General features: G+C 36.9%; 1 protein-coding gene across 3 annotated transcripts in view; it reads right to left on the reverse strand.

The window, feature by feature from the left end:
* kcnc2 (potassium voltage-gated channel, Shaw-related subfamily, member 2) overlaps positions 1-15,682 on the reverse strand; it is a 68,736-nt gene extending 53,054 nt beyond the window's left edge. For all 3 annotated transcript variants that reach the window (XM_066724124.1, XM_066724123.1, XM_066724122.1), the window contains exon 1: positions 14,484-15,682. In XM_066724124.1, coding sequence (XP_066580221.1) covers positions 14,484-15,050 — 567 coding nt within the window. In that variant the 5' untranslated portion in view covers positions 15,051-15,682. The remainder of the gene's footprint in view (positions 1-14,483) is intronic.
* Positions 15,683-16,063: the final 381 nt, after the last annotated feature.

Here is a 16,063-nt window from a genome sequence, read left to right on the forward strand (position 1 = left end):
TCAGAAGCGCTCCTCAAAGCAATAGAATCTATCCCCCTGAAACCTGACAAGATCAGATTCAAGAACATGCATGCATGCAATCCCTTTCCACACATGTTAGGGTGATTAGAGATGGGATCCCCAAATCTTAGAGGTCCACATATTTTTCTCACACTTTTGCTTCTGCTACGCACTACAAAATACCAACGACTAAAGAAGTGGCAGAACATATTTAGAACATATTAAAGCTTTCAACACTTATGTTATAATGTAAATCCTTTCACAAAAAATGTCTGACACACCATGGCTTGGAACAGAGAACATGCATTTTGCCAAGGGTATTTTTTACACCCCAATGATATTCTGATAAAGCCCTCAAACTGATCCAGCCAGAGTAAGAAGATGCAGTTTAAACCCATCCTCTTTTAACCTTCCTTTTCATTAAATAATGAGAAAATATTTACATTTCCAGGAAACATAAATTGTACAGAGAGAAAAAGATTTAGTCACCATAGGCTGTTTCTAAAATGTCACAGGAAACACATATGACAGCATCATTATATCTTAGAACTTGACTACCTTCAAATTAACAAACTTATCTAACATTTGAAATGTTACATGTAACAACAAAATTGTGATGTATATTTAAATCCAAAGGGGCCTTCTCCCAAACCTCCATTATTATGGAATAGCAATCAATTTTGTTATCTATCCCTGAATTGCTAATTTAAACATGAATTTCAAACTGAATTTAGCCTATTATAAATAACCTTCCTATTTTATGGTATTTGCATTATTTTGTGAAGAAAAAAAATACTCTGACCGCCTACCTATGCATAAATTACCAGCTTATATTAACACTTTACAAATCTTTCCCTCCGTGAAACCTTTCATGGACATTTTTGGTACACAGTATGAGTAACACTAGAGTCTTTTCCTGCCTTCCCTCCTGCAAAGGAAACAGCATGATATCTCCATCCATTACACACTCCTTTAGTCCCAATACTGTGCAAAAGCAAAAGACAAACAAGTCTTCTGTAATATTATATCTAAAATTACCTTTTCTAATTTTACACTAGACAGATACCCCCTGTGGCTCATCATTTGGTGTTTTATTTAGGCTCAGCTCAATAGCATGCTATATAAAACCTCTCGCATGTGCCCTTTCCAAGATCCAAGCCAAAAGGTCATATCGTGCTGTGCTTGTGTGGCTGCCAAATTCCATGGAAGGCAGTGTAATGGTGCCGCTTATTTAACTTCACTAATCATCCCTCTGAAAACGAAAAGGCTTAGGATTGAATGCAGTCTACGATAACTCTGTAGTGTGATGTCACCATGGGATATCCCTTCAGTTGTAATAAACAGCAACAGATGATCAAAAGCATTACACAGCTGCGCTCCACGCCTTCACCAACTGCCACCTAGAATCTCGGCATCCCTGTTTTTGCTGTTCATTGCCAGTCTTTCATAATCTCACCAGTCAGGGATTTTGTTTATTTATTTATGTATTTGACTAGTATTTTTTTTTATTAAGATGTGAATGTGATATTAAAGAGTGACCTTGCCAAGAAGATGATGTTGTATGAATCACATCTCAGGAAGGGAACATCCATTCGTTTATTAATGACATTGATTTACTTTGATGTGTGTGTGTATGTGTATGTGTATGTGTATGTGTGTATATATATATATATATATATATATATATACACTCACCTAAAGGATTATTAGGAACACCATACTAATACTGTGTTTGACCCCCTTTCGCCTTCAGAACTGCCTTAATTCTACGTGGCATTGATTCAACAAGGTGCTGAAAGCATTCTTTAGAAATGTTGGCCCATATTGATAGGATAGCATCTTGCAGTTGATGGAGATTTGTGGGATGCACATCCAGGGCACGAAGCTCCCGTTCCACCACATCCCAAAGAGGCTCTATTGGGTTGAGATCTGGTGACTGTGGGGGCCAGTTTAGTACAGTGAACTCATTGTCATGTTCAAGAAACCAATTTGAAATGATTCGACCTTTGTGACATGGTGCATTATCCTGCTGGAAGTAGCCATCAGAGGATGGGTACATGGTGGTCATAAAGGGATGGAAATGGTCAGAAACAATGCTCAGGTAGGCCGTGGCATTTAAACGATGCCCAATTGGCACTAAGGGGCCTAAAGTGTGCCAAGAAAACATCCCCCACACCATTACACCACCACCACCAGCCTGCACAGTGGTAACAAGGTATGATGGATCCATGTTCTCATTCTGTTTACGCCAAATTCTGACTCTACCATCTGAATGTCTCAACAGAAATCGAGACTCATCAGACCAGGCAACATTTTTCCAGTCTTCAACTGTCCAATTTTGGTGAGTTTGTGCAAATTGTAGCCTCTTTTTCCTATTTGTAGTGGAGATGAGTGGTACCCGGTGGGGTCTTCTGCTGTTGTAGCCCATCCGCCTCAAGGTTGTACGTGTTGTGGCTTCACAAATGCTTTGCTGCATACCTCGGTTGTAACGAGTGGTTATTTCAGTCAAAGTTGCTCTTCTATCAGCTTGAATCAGTCGGCCCATTCTCCTCTGACCTTTAGCATCAACAAGGCATTTTCACCCACAGGACTGCCGCATACTGGATGTTTTTCCCTTTTCACACCATTCTTTGTAAACCCTAGAAATGGTTGTCCGTGAAAATCCCAGTAACTGAGCAGATTGTGAAATACTCAGAACGGCCCGTCTGGCACCAAAAACCATGCCATGCTCAAAATTGCTTAAATCACCTTTCTTTCCCATTCAGACATTCAGTTTGGAGTTCAGGAGATTGTCTTGACCAGGACCACACCCCTAAATGCATTGAAGCAACTGCCATGTGATTGGTTGGTTAGATAATTGCATTAATGAGAAATTGAACAGGTGTTCCTAATAATCCTTTAGGTGAGTGTATATATATAACCTATTTTACCTGTTTACCAACAACTGCTTCAGGAAGTTGATACAAATGATGTACATAAAGTAATAAAACTCACTTATCACTTAAGGTAGGCAGTGGGAAAGCATTTACATATTTTTCTATTCATTAGGCAAATGCTGAATATGTAGCGAGGGGAAATCAGCTGATCAGCTGAGCTGAGACGACCTTCTATAAAAAAAATTAAAAACAACATCTGGATTGCTATTCACTGCCATTTTACAAAATAAGTTATAATTCTAGTTGAATATGAATACCTAATTGCAAGGCAATTACCACATGCTCAAACTCAATTGTCATTGTAGATAATTAACAAATTGGCAAAAATTTGATTTAACAACACATTTTGACCTGCCTATACTTTTTGAAAGTAATTATGGAGAGTAGAGGAAACATGGAATCTGGCTTGGCCTGTGTTAACTTTATGCAAAGCAAAGCAGACAGAAATAAATACTTTCTGACTTGCTACACTGAGCAAAGCCTTATTCATTCCATTGCAAATGTCTTCCAGGTTGTAAGCAGTGAAGCAAAAGACGCATTCAAGCTTGGCCCTTCTAAGGAGCTGTCATAAAGAGGTAATCCAGGAGCGAACATGCTTCATCTTGCTTAAAGTGGATGAACTCTTCAAAGGGTTGTTTAATAGCAAACATACTCGACCTACAGTGCTTTACCAGGTAACTTAACAAACTGCAAGTTGAAACTGACAATTGGCAAGTCTGAGATCTATGTTTAACGCAAAGGGGATTGACTAAGACAAAACCTGTGACCTCAATCATTTTCAAAACTGTTTACAGCAGTGGTCTTCAGCCCTTGTCCTTGCGAGCCACAGTCTAACAGATAATAGGTGTCTTCAATCAGTGACTAAAGATAATGTTAACCTTGACCGCTGGTATGACAATAACTTGTTGAATTATGTAATCGTGATACCAAAATTCAAACAGAATACCCTGCTGCTTTGTAGCACCAAGATGTTAGCATATGTTTGCCCTCCCTTTTCAGTATCAGCATGGATATTTCTGTGGAAATGATTATTCCTGATTGTAAGGAACAAAGCAAGCATTTTCCATCATCAAGGAGGTGAGAGGCTGCCTATTAGCAGAAAATAAGACTGTCTAATAAAATTCTATTAAAGTCTCTTGGTACCAAAGAGAGTTTGTAGATCTCAGATTCATCAGACAGAAGGGTCACCCCTCTAACTTTGATGGGGTGACTGGTTGTCTTCCGGGAGATGGGTTGAATATTAATTCTTTACAGGCAAAAACCTAAAGCTTTGAGTGGTTACAAAAGCTAAAAATCCTACTGTAAGAACCTCTGCACAATCAACTGCAACACTAAAGTATAAATGCTTCATAGAGATGCCAAACGGTGTGATGTAAGATTGGTGTATCAGTGAACACGGTTTGTCCTCTTTCTCCCATTACATCATGTATGTACAGAGAAATTATATGTATCAAAATACAAACTTGCAGCCTTGTAATAAAAATAAAACAAATACATAAACACCGAACAGTCCATGAGTATAAGCTCTTTTTGAGTCATTCAAAAAACGATTGCAATGGCTATGAATAGCAGCACAACAGCCCCTTGGCAATCATCTGTATTATATTAAACTAACCCATTACCTAAGCGATGTAACTCCTTTCAACCATCCTGTACGAAATGCATACCCTGTAGCATACTCATTACAGAAGAGTTATTTTGTTAGTGGCACACACTGGAGCAAGTTGTAGCCGTAATTGTCGAAACCAGTACCTGGCATAAGCATGCTGAAATACCACTATTGTAGGGGAGTCTTTTTAATTACTTAAAGGACAGCATTGTCTTTGTAGTAATCTGAGTCAAAATATTCTGAAAAAGGAAAAACAATTCTCAAACAGCAAGATTAAAAGACTCTTTGTTGTAAACAGAGGAACACAGAGAACCAACAACACAAAAACAAAACAAAAAAATAGAACAATCTTCGTAGATTTCTCCAACAGTGAAAGTGAAGGTTGAATAAAACATTATTTAAACCCATATTGCAAAAACATATAATTTAAACATATTATAGAAATGTATGATCACAATATTTTTCATATAACAGAATTGGCTCAATTGTTGTATATTTAAAATACGTGAGATATATTTTTAAATATATTAGTCTGTAATCAATATATTTATTTCTACCAAATTTTTTATAACATATGGATTAGACTAGATCCCATATATTTTAATTATGCTACAGGAAAAATGTAGGACATATAAGACATTTCTACCATATTTGTGTTCCATAAGAGAAGCTGTCTGGTTTTGTGTTTGTTTTTTTATCTATGCTATATATAGAGAGAGAATGTTTAATATAGTTAGCCTTCAGACATCATCTACATAAGCTGCCCTGTTGCAAATGTCTGAATGCTGGCTGATTTGTTAAGGTTTTCAGTAGTTTTCAAATTGATTGATGTCCACAGGGAGAAAAGCCCACATTAGAGATGTCCTTGTTTTCATGAGCGGGGCTGTCCGTGGATATTAATGATCAGTTTGCCTTTTTCCATCAGTATGTTCTTCACTGTTGATGGACATTCTGTATTGACCACAAAACTTACATCCAAAACAGTAAATCAGCCTTCTTAGCTTTCTCTGTATTGTTCATTTATCATCAGTGGCATGCACAATGGAGCAGCAAGCATTATGTCACTCTTTCTAAACGCAACCATTGACCCGTAAAGTGTTTGTTTGTAAACATATGTATTTATATTTATATTACTTAATTTTATTAATTGTAGTAGGAGGAGCATTCTTTGTATCCTGGAGGGAGAAAATAATACAAGTTTGTGTCAGAAATTAATTGGCAGTTTATTTATTTATTTAATTAAGGTAAAAGTTAAGAATGTTATTTCTGTGAAAGTGTAGTAACTGTAAAGTAAAATAATAAAACACTCATTAACATCTAGTATCCAGAAATTAGTGCAACAGCAGTCATTCAGTAAATTGAACCAGATATATTAAACAAGATAGTAGAATTGTACAATACATACTGCGACCAATGTGTCAGATTTTACTGTTCCTGAACTTTCTCCACCTTTTACAGGTAAACTTGCATGATTCAAACCAACTGCATTGTGGTTAATGTTTTCTGTAATAGAGATACCTTAATTAAATGTATTGTCCATTGGTTCACCGCCTGTCAAAGCATTATTTTCACAAAAGAATTGCATTGATAATTTGATTGGAAAAAGGAAACTTCAAATGGCATCAGTCATCAAGAACAGAGAGCCCCTTTATCATTACATGTTGAAATGACAGGCCTCCTTTAATGATATTAAATGAGTGTAATTGCATTACTGCTCCCACATTTGATGTGTGTCATCTGGCTTCTGTTACATCTGTGAGTTAAAATAAACTAATTCCACTCAAATAGCTTTGAGGGATTAAATATGCATTTTCTATTTTACTCAACATGGCCACTTACCATGAAGACAACAGAGACTTGATTAAGATGAGACAATTGTTTGTGGTTATCTCCTCCACTCATTGCACAAACAATACGGACCAATCACACTATATTAATCTGCACACAATGGCATCAGCTGAGACTCATCTGAAAGATTATTTTGGGATTTACAGCAAATAAAAGTACTGAGCCAAATACCTTATTACAGTATGCAGGCAATGAAAACTATACCCAAAATGTAGCAGGGAACATACAGTATATGAACGTGACATATCTATTATTAAATAAGTATTCTAAATTATAGTATTTTAATGTTTAGTTTTTTGTTTTTGTTTTTATCAGACACCCAACTTGCCTCAGTTATGAAATCAGTTTTTAAGGTGTAATATGTTACCCTTCTACTTTGTTCATCATCTTGAAGGCTGTTATTTATTAATCATTATTTTGTCTCTGGAAAATGCTTTTTTCCATAAGAGTGAATAATAAAACATTCATAGTAAAGCTCCCTCCCAGACAAATGGTATTTGATTAAATAAAAACTAATGTATGTAAGATACATCGTTGTCTTGTTGGTAGTCATCTAATCTTGTCATATTTGGTAAAGTAATGCTTGGCTCAAACCTTTTGTGTTGAAACTCTTAGGCCACGTTGAAAGATATTCTAAATAAATGCGCATACAACATATACTGGACGTGATCCTTGGACCACTTAGTTACTATGGACATCTAAGGAGCATGATGGGTCAAATGGCCTCCTGTCGTTTGTACATTTTCTTATGTTCTTATGTTCTTATGCCATGCATTTGAAATTTAAAAGGGTCTACTGTCCACCAGTTGATCACATCCTCAGTCACTGATGTGGAACAAAGACAACACCACACAAGACTGTGCTGATTTGTTGCTCCATTCCTCCTTCATATTCAGCAATTCTGTCATGTTAGAAGTCAAAAGAGTTATCTGAGATGTAAAGACTGCACATGACCCATAACTTTACACCTTCCCAACACAAGGTCTAATCCCAAAACATGAAGAAAACAGGCATTGTCAGCGAACGTCACAGAGCTTCTTGTTTACTCCTCTGCATCAGCCACGGATGGTAATGAATCTATTATAAGGCACCAGCTCTGTGATTCAGCTTCACCTGACTAAATTAATTGCCCTGTAAGGAATGTTTTTCTTTCAGAGTACTAAGTGCCCATCACACATAATACTATTGGGACAATGCATTTTGGTCAGCCTCTATTATATCTGCTTTGACTGCTTATATCCGGATCCTGGCGATGCAGGTCATACAGTCAGATCCAAATCAGATTTATCCTCCTTGTGATGCTTATTCTTGCAACAATATCTGTTCTTCCTGATTGCTTTTGACCAATGCCTTGAGTCATAAAACTAGCAGAGTACATTGCTGAACAAGGTCCTTGAAATCGGGCATAGTAAAAAATCATGCAAAGTGTGCTCAGTGCTTTTAAATAACTCTTTCATAGGCATGTAACTTGCTCATGCATATGGTAATTCTTCTTCATTTCACAAACATTTCATGAATATGCTAATATGGAGTAGCTAGTAAAAGCTGCATGCTTAAGATAAAGCTATGGTCAAGGAAAATTAAAATGTTGAAACTCTCAGGCCATGTTGCTAGATATGCACGTACAAAATAATGTCACTCTTTCAAAATGCATTAGTGAACCTTTTGAAGACCTTTTACTTAAAAAAAGAAAGCATTTCCCCCATTTAAAATAGGAAGTGATTTTCAACAAGCCATTGGGTATTTTACACAGAAAAAGTGATTCCATGTCAAAGTATCCATACATGTTTCAGAACATGCATATGTTTATGAAATGGATACAAAGGATTTGTTTGCTTTTTTAAATAAATTACTGTTGTAGTTTTAAGGTTTGGTGTCTAGCTGTTGACCTCCATAATAAAGGCATATATTACATTAAACATTCAACCTACAATCCTATCAAAAATAGCAAGGACAATGCTTGATGGTAGCTTCCCATTGTTTAGCAGCAAGAAACCCAGTGCAATGTAAGTCTGGAAGTGTTAATTTGCATTTCCAATCTAAGTTTGGGCAAAGAATGGATTCACGTGTGTCCTGTGACTTCTATAAATGATCAGAAACACAGTGGAAAATGCCTGACATAATGCATGAAACAGCCATTGGAAAACCCCATTGGATCAAACTTTTCATCCTTCATCCTGTGAAAATCTAACAAGTAGCAAATTGAATGAACATTAGAATAGGATTAGTTTGGGAAATTTCAACGACAAAGTTTATCTTCTATGCTTTTCCACCTCCACCACTTCTGTTTGCATAACTACCAGTTTTTCTGTATCATTTGATATGCTCTGCATTACATGATGTGACAAATTTATTTTCTCATGATTTATTTTCCAGAATATTGCATAATTTTCTAATAAATATTAAACTTTTTTTTCTTAAATTAATATGATTGTTTTGCAATAGTCAATGGTTCAACTGTACTTTTCCTTTCTTAAGAGGATTTCAGTAAGATTTACTGCTGGACTGATAATTTATACCACCAGCATAACACATTTTTTCATTTTTAGCATTCAAAAAAGTTCATTTTTTTAAGAAATATGAAAAGTACTATACTATAGCATACTGCAGTCTTTTTTATTTGAGAAACCACTTTAAATTTAAACTTTTATAGAGAAGTGGTTTATATATAATTGAGTCAGCATCCCTGCTGATTTTTCAAGTATGTGGCTGACATGGGAGTACGCACTGAAATAACCTGCAACTAGACTAGCAAATAAACAAGTACATGGAAACTTTTTAGGTAGTTAGATGGGACAGAAAGCATTGTATAACCATATTAGGGTATCTCATTCCATACTATATAACTATTGTGGACAGGTTTCATTATACTGATACAAATAAAAAGACTAAAATAAATACTGTCTAGGCAGACTTGTAAAAATATTCAAGAGCACACTGTTCCACAGATGTGAACCCCTGCAGCAGTTATCTCAATTTAATAAATTTACAGTGAAATACAGACAATCATTTTTTTTGATAACATCTGAAACACTTTATAGAAGTTGAATGGAAAAATGTATGTGCTTATATATACTATACTACATAGTATATGTGCATATTATGTGTGTGTGTTATTTGTTAATAATGTGTAAAACCAACTAAATCAAATCCAATGATTTATAAATGCCAATTAGTGTTCAAATGAATATTCAAGCATTGACAAATCAAATGCTATATGTAAAGGGATAGAAAGTGAAATGAATGGTTGAATAACTTCCTGAAATCAATTGGTTTCATAGACCGGGCAGTTTTCAATGAAAACAGGAAGGCATGAGCAAACTGTTACCATGACAACAAGCACAGCCTGCCGAGGTAGAATCTTTGAACGTGCAGAGACATCCAGACAGCAACATTTTAACCTTTTAAGTGGTAAAAGCAGGCTCAGTATTAAAATAAAAAACAATGACAGCAGACAAAAAGGAAGATTTACCATCACAATCCAACTGTGGTGAACTACAGAAATAAAAACAAGTAACAGTTTACATTTGCAATGGAACACAGACAGAGACTTCACATAGTATTAGGATAAGCAGCTCCCCTGGTTGCTGATGTATAATTACCCAAATAATTGAAAAATCACTGTGATATTTTGTTTCTGTTACAATTTTATTGCATGAATGTGTATGTGCAATAAGACTATAGAATGTCTACATTGTTGGGGATTATGGCTTTAGATCAAACGAGGAAGAAAACCCATTGGCAAAGCAGGTGATTCATACCGGTATAAAATAATTTTGTACACTGAAGTATAGCAAGGGGATAAAATAATCACAATTATTGTTATTTCACAGGAAACACTTAAGACCATTGTAACTGAGGTACCATGAAGAGATGGTCGCCACAGACCTTAAACTTCAATTACCTGGGAAGTAATGCACATGTACAATAGTCAAATAACAGCTATTTGACCATTTCAACATTGAATCCATGTTGTGATATGTTCTTCATTGAATAATCCCTAATGAATCCAACATGTGTTGCAGTATAACACAATGCCTCAGAAGAAACCACTGAATAAAAAAAAGAAACAAAATGCAGTCTTTAAAGCCTCTGTTTCCAATGGAGAACACATACAACACCTTATAAATAAAACAGAGCATGAACAGAAGCTGATGTAACACCTTACCAAAGCACACAGACACACATTTACCCCAGGAGCTCACTGTTCAAATCATTTGCTTAGAACTCTCGATTGGATCATGAGGCGCACTGTGGGAAAGATGTGATAGATCTATATTAGCCGCAGCTATCTGATCAACCCTGAAGCCTTGCAGAACAATAGTTCCTGCCACCAATCGTGAAATAGGGCAGTTGCATTCCTGAATGTCATTTAATGGCAGAGAAAATGCACAGTGAAGAAAAAAAGAAAAAGTAAAACAATGAGATGAAGAAAGAAAATGTTTTGTTTCAGAAGCATTATAATTGATTCCCGAAACAGCAGAGCTGCAGGGTATAGCCAAAATGAGAAGTTTGTTTTATAAATTAACTTAATCAGGGTCATTTGGAAAACATTTTGCACGAAGTAAGGAGGGGAGTAAATCATGGTAGCATGGCCAAATTTAAAATGCATATATTTAGCCTACCTAAAGTCCCACATACTTGTACTTGATTTAACTTTTAGATTAGATTTAGGGATTCCTCTCTGGACTGTCTTCTGTGCTGGTGCAAATATGGCTTCCAAAAGTCTAGCACAGGCACTGAGAGCAACCTAAACCCTAAACATAACTGTTATGCATGACTTTTTTTTTTTTTGGAATGCATAAAGAACAAAAAAAATGTTCTTTCTTTACTAGATGACTTTATCCATTACTTCAGATGGGACAAAAAGAGAAGCATTCACTTCACTTTAGCCCTGAATTTGTCACTTCAGATAGCTTTCTTTTGCTCCTCAGGATTGCTGAAATGTATACACGAGCCATGGGAACATCAGTCCCACAAGTGTAAACACATTCCACACATGGAACAAGGTCAAACGTTTATTACCATCTCGTTAAAAAATGCAGATTGGCCACAAAGCCTGGTATTAGGAGGCTAGAAACACAATTAATTATTGATTAGATCAACAGGGTAGGAAAGTGCTGTGGTGTGTGTGTGTGTGTGTGTTTTCTTTTTTTTTCTTTTTTTTTTTAACAAGATCAGGAAATGTAAATCTTATTTTCACACCAACTAACTAACTAACTCTTCTTAGCTGAGCCATATGTTGTTGAATGTCACAACAGTAAGGAGGTTTATCCTAGTTAGATTTGGGTTGATTTCTTGTGTATTTCAAGATGTTGAATGATGATGTTGAGGTTGGCACAGTATTGTCCCCCCTGTTGGTGGATAGTGGTACTTTCCAGCTTGGACCGTAGAGAATAGACACTAGGAATCTCTAAAGAAAATGCACACAGAAAACCAAAATAAGCTATTATAGTCCCTACCCTTGGGAGAGAGGTTTATATGGGCTGTATATAAATAACACCGTTGAGGGTAGTGATGCATTGCTGGGCTTAGCAAATGCGACATTCTCAATGAATGAATGGATACACGCAAAACATAACAACCATAACAGAAATTTCCTCCTGTTTTTCCATTCCTGTGATTGCCAGTTTAAGGACAATTTATTTATCCATCAACTAATAACAGTATTCAGGCTCTGGGATCTTTAACCTGCATCCAGAAACAGAGGAGTCCTGACTGTTCAGTAACAGGTAGAAGGAAAGGCATTTTTAAAAACAAAGAGTTGGGGTTGTTTAGTTCTGCTAGCTTAGTCATGGTCATACCAAGACAGAAATAGACCCACTGGAGCCGTCAGTCTCAGTGTCACTGCTGCTGGATTGTTTTCCCCCATTTAGAATTAAAATCTGTACACCACAACAAATATGTCTGCAGTGCGGCTTCAAAAGCTTCTATGAAAAAATAAATAAAAACAAACATATACATGTGTCTAACATGTTCCCTTGGTAAATGGAATGATCAAAAAGATGTTGTACAATCGCCACAGGTTTACTATTTGTGTATGAGATACTTCCTTGCCATTTACCCTAAGATATTATATTAAATATTATAATATTAATTGTTCAAACTATGCATTTCATTTATTAAGGCACTAATGTACAGGTTAATCAAACTCAGATATTTAAACTGAGATTATGATAAATATAACCCTGTGTTCATGGGTGATATATCAATTGAAATGCTTCTAATGGCATGGCCACTGCTAAAGTATAGACTACTTAAATTGTAATCAATGTTTTAATAAAGATTGTGATAATGTGGGTATACTTCAGAGTTCCTGCTCTATGAAATTAATGCCACACAGGTGAACTGTTGCACCTCTTTAAATCGGAAGACTACAAGATATGAAAACTTGTGATATATATATATATACATTCCCAAAAGATGAAAAAAGAACCATATAAAGACTAAATAAAAGATGGAACAATTAATCAAAAAGAAATTTAGTTTACCTTGATGAACAGGTGTCAGGTGTCTTTACTTCTGTTTAAAAGGCTTATTATTGAGGTACTATGTATTTTATAGACCAAAACAATATATTACTGGTACTGTTTTTTCTTGTGAATGCACATCCCTCTCCCCCCATTTAAATGTAAAAAAATAAAAATACTGTCTGTTTTATGTTTTTTATTATTCTGAAAAAGTTGTCTTTCTTATGTACAAAGGAAAAAATTACATGTTAATAAATACTAATCCCTGGGCCCTGTTTTAACAGTCCTAATTAGATTATTTTGATTATAACATAATGCAGTTTATGATGATAATGATAATGATGATGATGATGATGATGATGATTGTTATTATTATTGTTATTATTATTAAAGAGCACCTTAAGTTGCCTCTCTTGAAAACTTGTTGTTGCTCTCTATTGCGACGTAGCCTAATTATTGTGTGCTGTCATTTTGGACAATTTGGATTTTAATCTCACAACTGAACTCATGTATTATTATTTATTGGTATTGTTAAAAAAAATGATGCGAATTATTTTATAATACGTTTGCTTTTTAAGTTTTGTTGCCAGCTCCTCTTTCACATCAGTTTCAGCGGGTAATTGTCTGGATGTGAGCAGCGTTTCTAAGGGTTTGTAAAACCTATATAGGCCTAAATGTGCCTATATACCTGTACAAAACAAACAAAAATTAAAATTGAGCTGCTGAGGTTGGAAGACCGTTATATCCAATATAGACGTGACACCTCAGCTAACAATCAACGCTTCATCGAAATCCCTGAAATACATGCAACATGGAAAAGTGTGCATGCTGTACCTGTTCAGAAAGTAAATACAAAATAAAGCAGGTGTGGACTTAATATGAATACGAGATCAGATCTCACACTTTTCAGTCTGGTTTCTGCGATGTGTTCTTGATGAAGTCCATTGATAAATCCTCCCCCCGCCACCTCCACAACAGGTTTCCATAACAACCTGGCTGCGCGCTGTACTATTAATAGCGGCGTCGCCTCCCTGCGCGTTTCAGGGCTACATTGTATTATTATAGTGTGATCGGTCAGAACATGTTTTTAATTGTGTTGTTTAAAGGATGCAATCACACCTCATGTTGGGTCTTTTATGAAACGACAGAAATGTGCGACTACGTAACTCAAACCTACCTGCGTAACACATATGTATGTTTTATGAACGCTCTTATTTTGTATCTAATTAAATATGTTTCACTCTAATCCCACTCAGATGTGTTCTTGTATTGTGAACTATGAAGGGAAAGAGATGGAAACCTCCCACACTTGGTGCAATTCCCATTTAAAAGCCTCCTCTTAACTGGTAAAATATATTCAGGGTGTCGCATGTTTTGCTGCGAGGATGATGATTCATACTTCCTAATTGGGACTTAATCCATTATTAAACCGAGTCCTTTTGAAGTTGTTTCATGTGAATACCGCCTATCAAGTGCCAGGGATGATTTAATATATGAGTTTAAAATAATAAATCAACTTAAAATTAAAAAAAAAAAAATGAAACCACTCTTCAGTAGTTAAACCGCAAAGTGCTTTAACTTTTTATGCTGCAGTTGCTGTGTATCTCGCCAGTGTCTTACCCTTGCAGTTCTGGAAGAATAGGGATCTTCAAATAGAGCCCAGATCACCGGTTGCCACTTTTTCCAGCGGCTGACATTGCCTTCGGGGGACAGCACGTCCTCAATGCCCAGCCTCTTACTCAATTCATCTTCCTCCCCGTCTCCAGGCCCCGGCTCTCCGCTGATCTCAAATATATCGAGCGCCTCCTCGGCATCCCGGTGCTGCCGGTAGGTCATCCAGCAGCAGGGCTCCACATCGGTCTCATCAATCCCCCAGAAAGCCAACTCTTCCTCGAAGAGCGGACCGCACACATCCGCCGGGCAGTGAAGTTTCCCGGTCCTGTAGTAGTTGAGCACATAAGCAAACACCCCCGGGTGGCGGTCGAAAAAGTACTCGTTGTTCTTCGGGTTGTACTCGATGTAGCCCGAGACTTGTTGCTGCGAGTCCACGCCGGACTCTGTGTCGGACTCGGAGGCGAGCAGAGCCAGCCGTGTCCCCGGCAAGGTTTTCAGGGTGTTGCGGTAGGTTTCGTGCCTGGTCCCCCCCACGTTGAGGATTATCCTCTCGTTGTCGTCGAGCTTGCCCATCGCTCCGGATCAGACATGACTCGATGAAAAATGGGAGATCGAAGCTTTTTCTTTCTTTCAAAAAGTAGCAACTCGCAGTTCCTCCTGGTTCATTAATATTAGCAGATGCATTGCCCTTTTAATTCCCCAGAGGAGAGTCTGTATGGTTTTATATAACGTTCACAGGCTTTGTTTTAATCTTATTGCTTGGTTGTAGGTAATGGAAAGGGAAAAGCCGCCTGCTGCATGTCAGACTTCCCCTGGTCTCTCCCTGTGCAAATGATCCCAACCAGCAGCTCTTGGCAAACGTGCTGTTGCTGTGTTGCCTGTATCAGTCCCTTCCCTTTCTTCTCACATCCAGGCAGGTGAAGTCATACGGAAGGACAGCTATACTCACTATTTATCAGTCACCCTTGGCTTTTTCTTTTACCCCTGGGTCTGTATCAGCATCTGCACTTCCACTGATCTCATTCTTGCTTCTTGCAACTCAGATTGTTCTGTTTGTTATTGATTGTTTTTCCCGACATGAGATGATGGGCACACCCTGTCAAATGTGTTCTTCACCTATCGCTTCTTCCAAAATACTGTGTGAAATGAGAGACAGGCAGTTTTCTTCCTCTGTGTTCAAGCTATCTTGCTCACAGGGTCGCAGACATGGTTTATAGAACGCACAGAGTCATTTGCAAAGATAGTAATATCCAAGCTCTACCCGATGACGAAACTTCAATCAGCTCTGCTGTCTTGTTATTCAGATGGCATAGGTTTTTTTTGTTTAAGCGTTGTAGCCCAGAGGAAAACTGATAAGCAAAAGCTGTTAAGACAACGTGGTGGATATAGTGTATATAGATGAACAGAAATAGTTTTGGTTTCCAAGGTTTAGTGGGCGTTTTATCCACGCTGTTTTAATGCGTATACTTTCCTACTGCGTTGCGATTAGACAACGGTATTTATTTATTGAGGATGTGATGTACCAAACCGTCAAAGATCTGGATATGTGTCTGTTTATGTTCAACTCTTTCTTGTATTAAGACAAT

The sequence above is a fragment of the Amia ocellicauda genome, chromosome 15 (genome assembly GCF_036373705.1).
Source record: "Amia ocellicauda isolate fAmiCal2 chromosome 15, fAmiCal2.hap1, whole genome shotgun sequence".
Classification (NCBI taxonomy): Eukaryota; Metazoa; Chordata; class Actinopteri; order Amiiformes; family Amiidae; genus Amia; species Amia ocellicauda.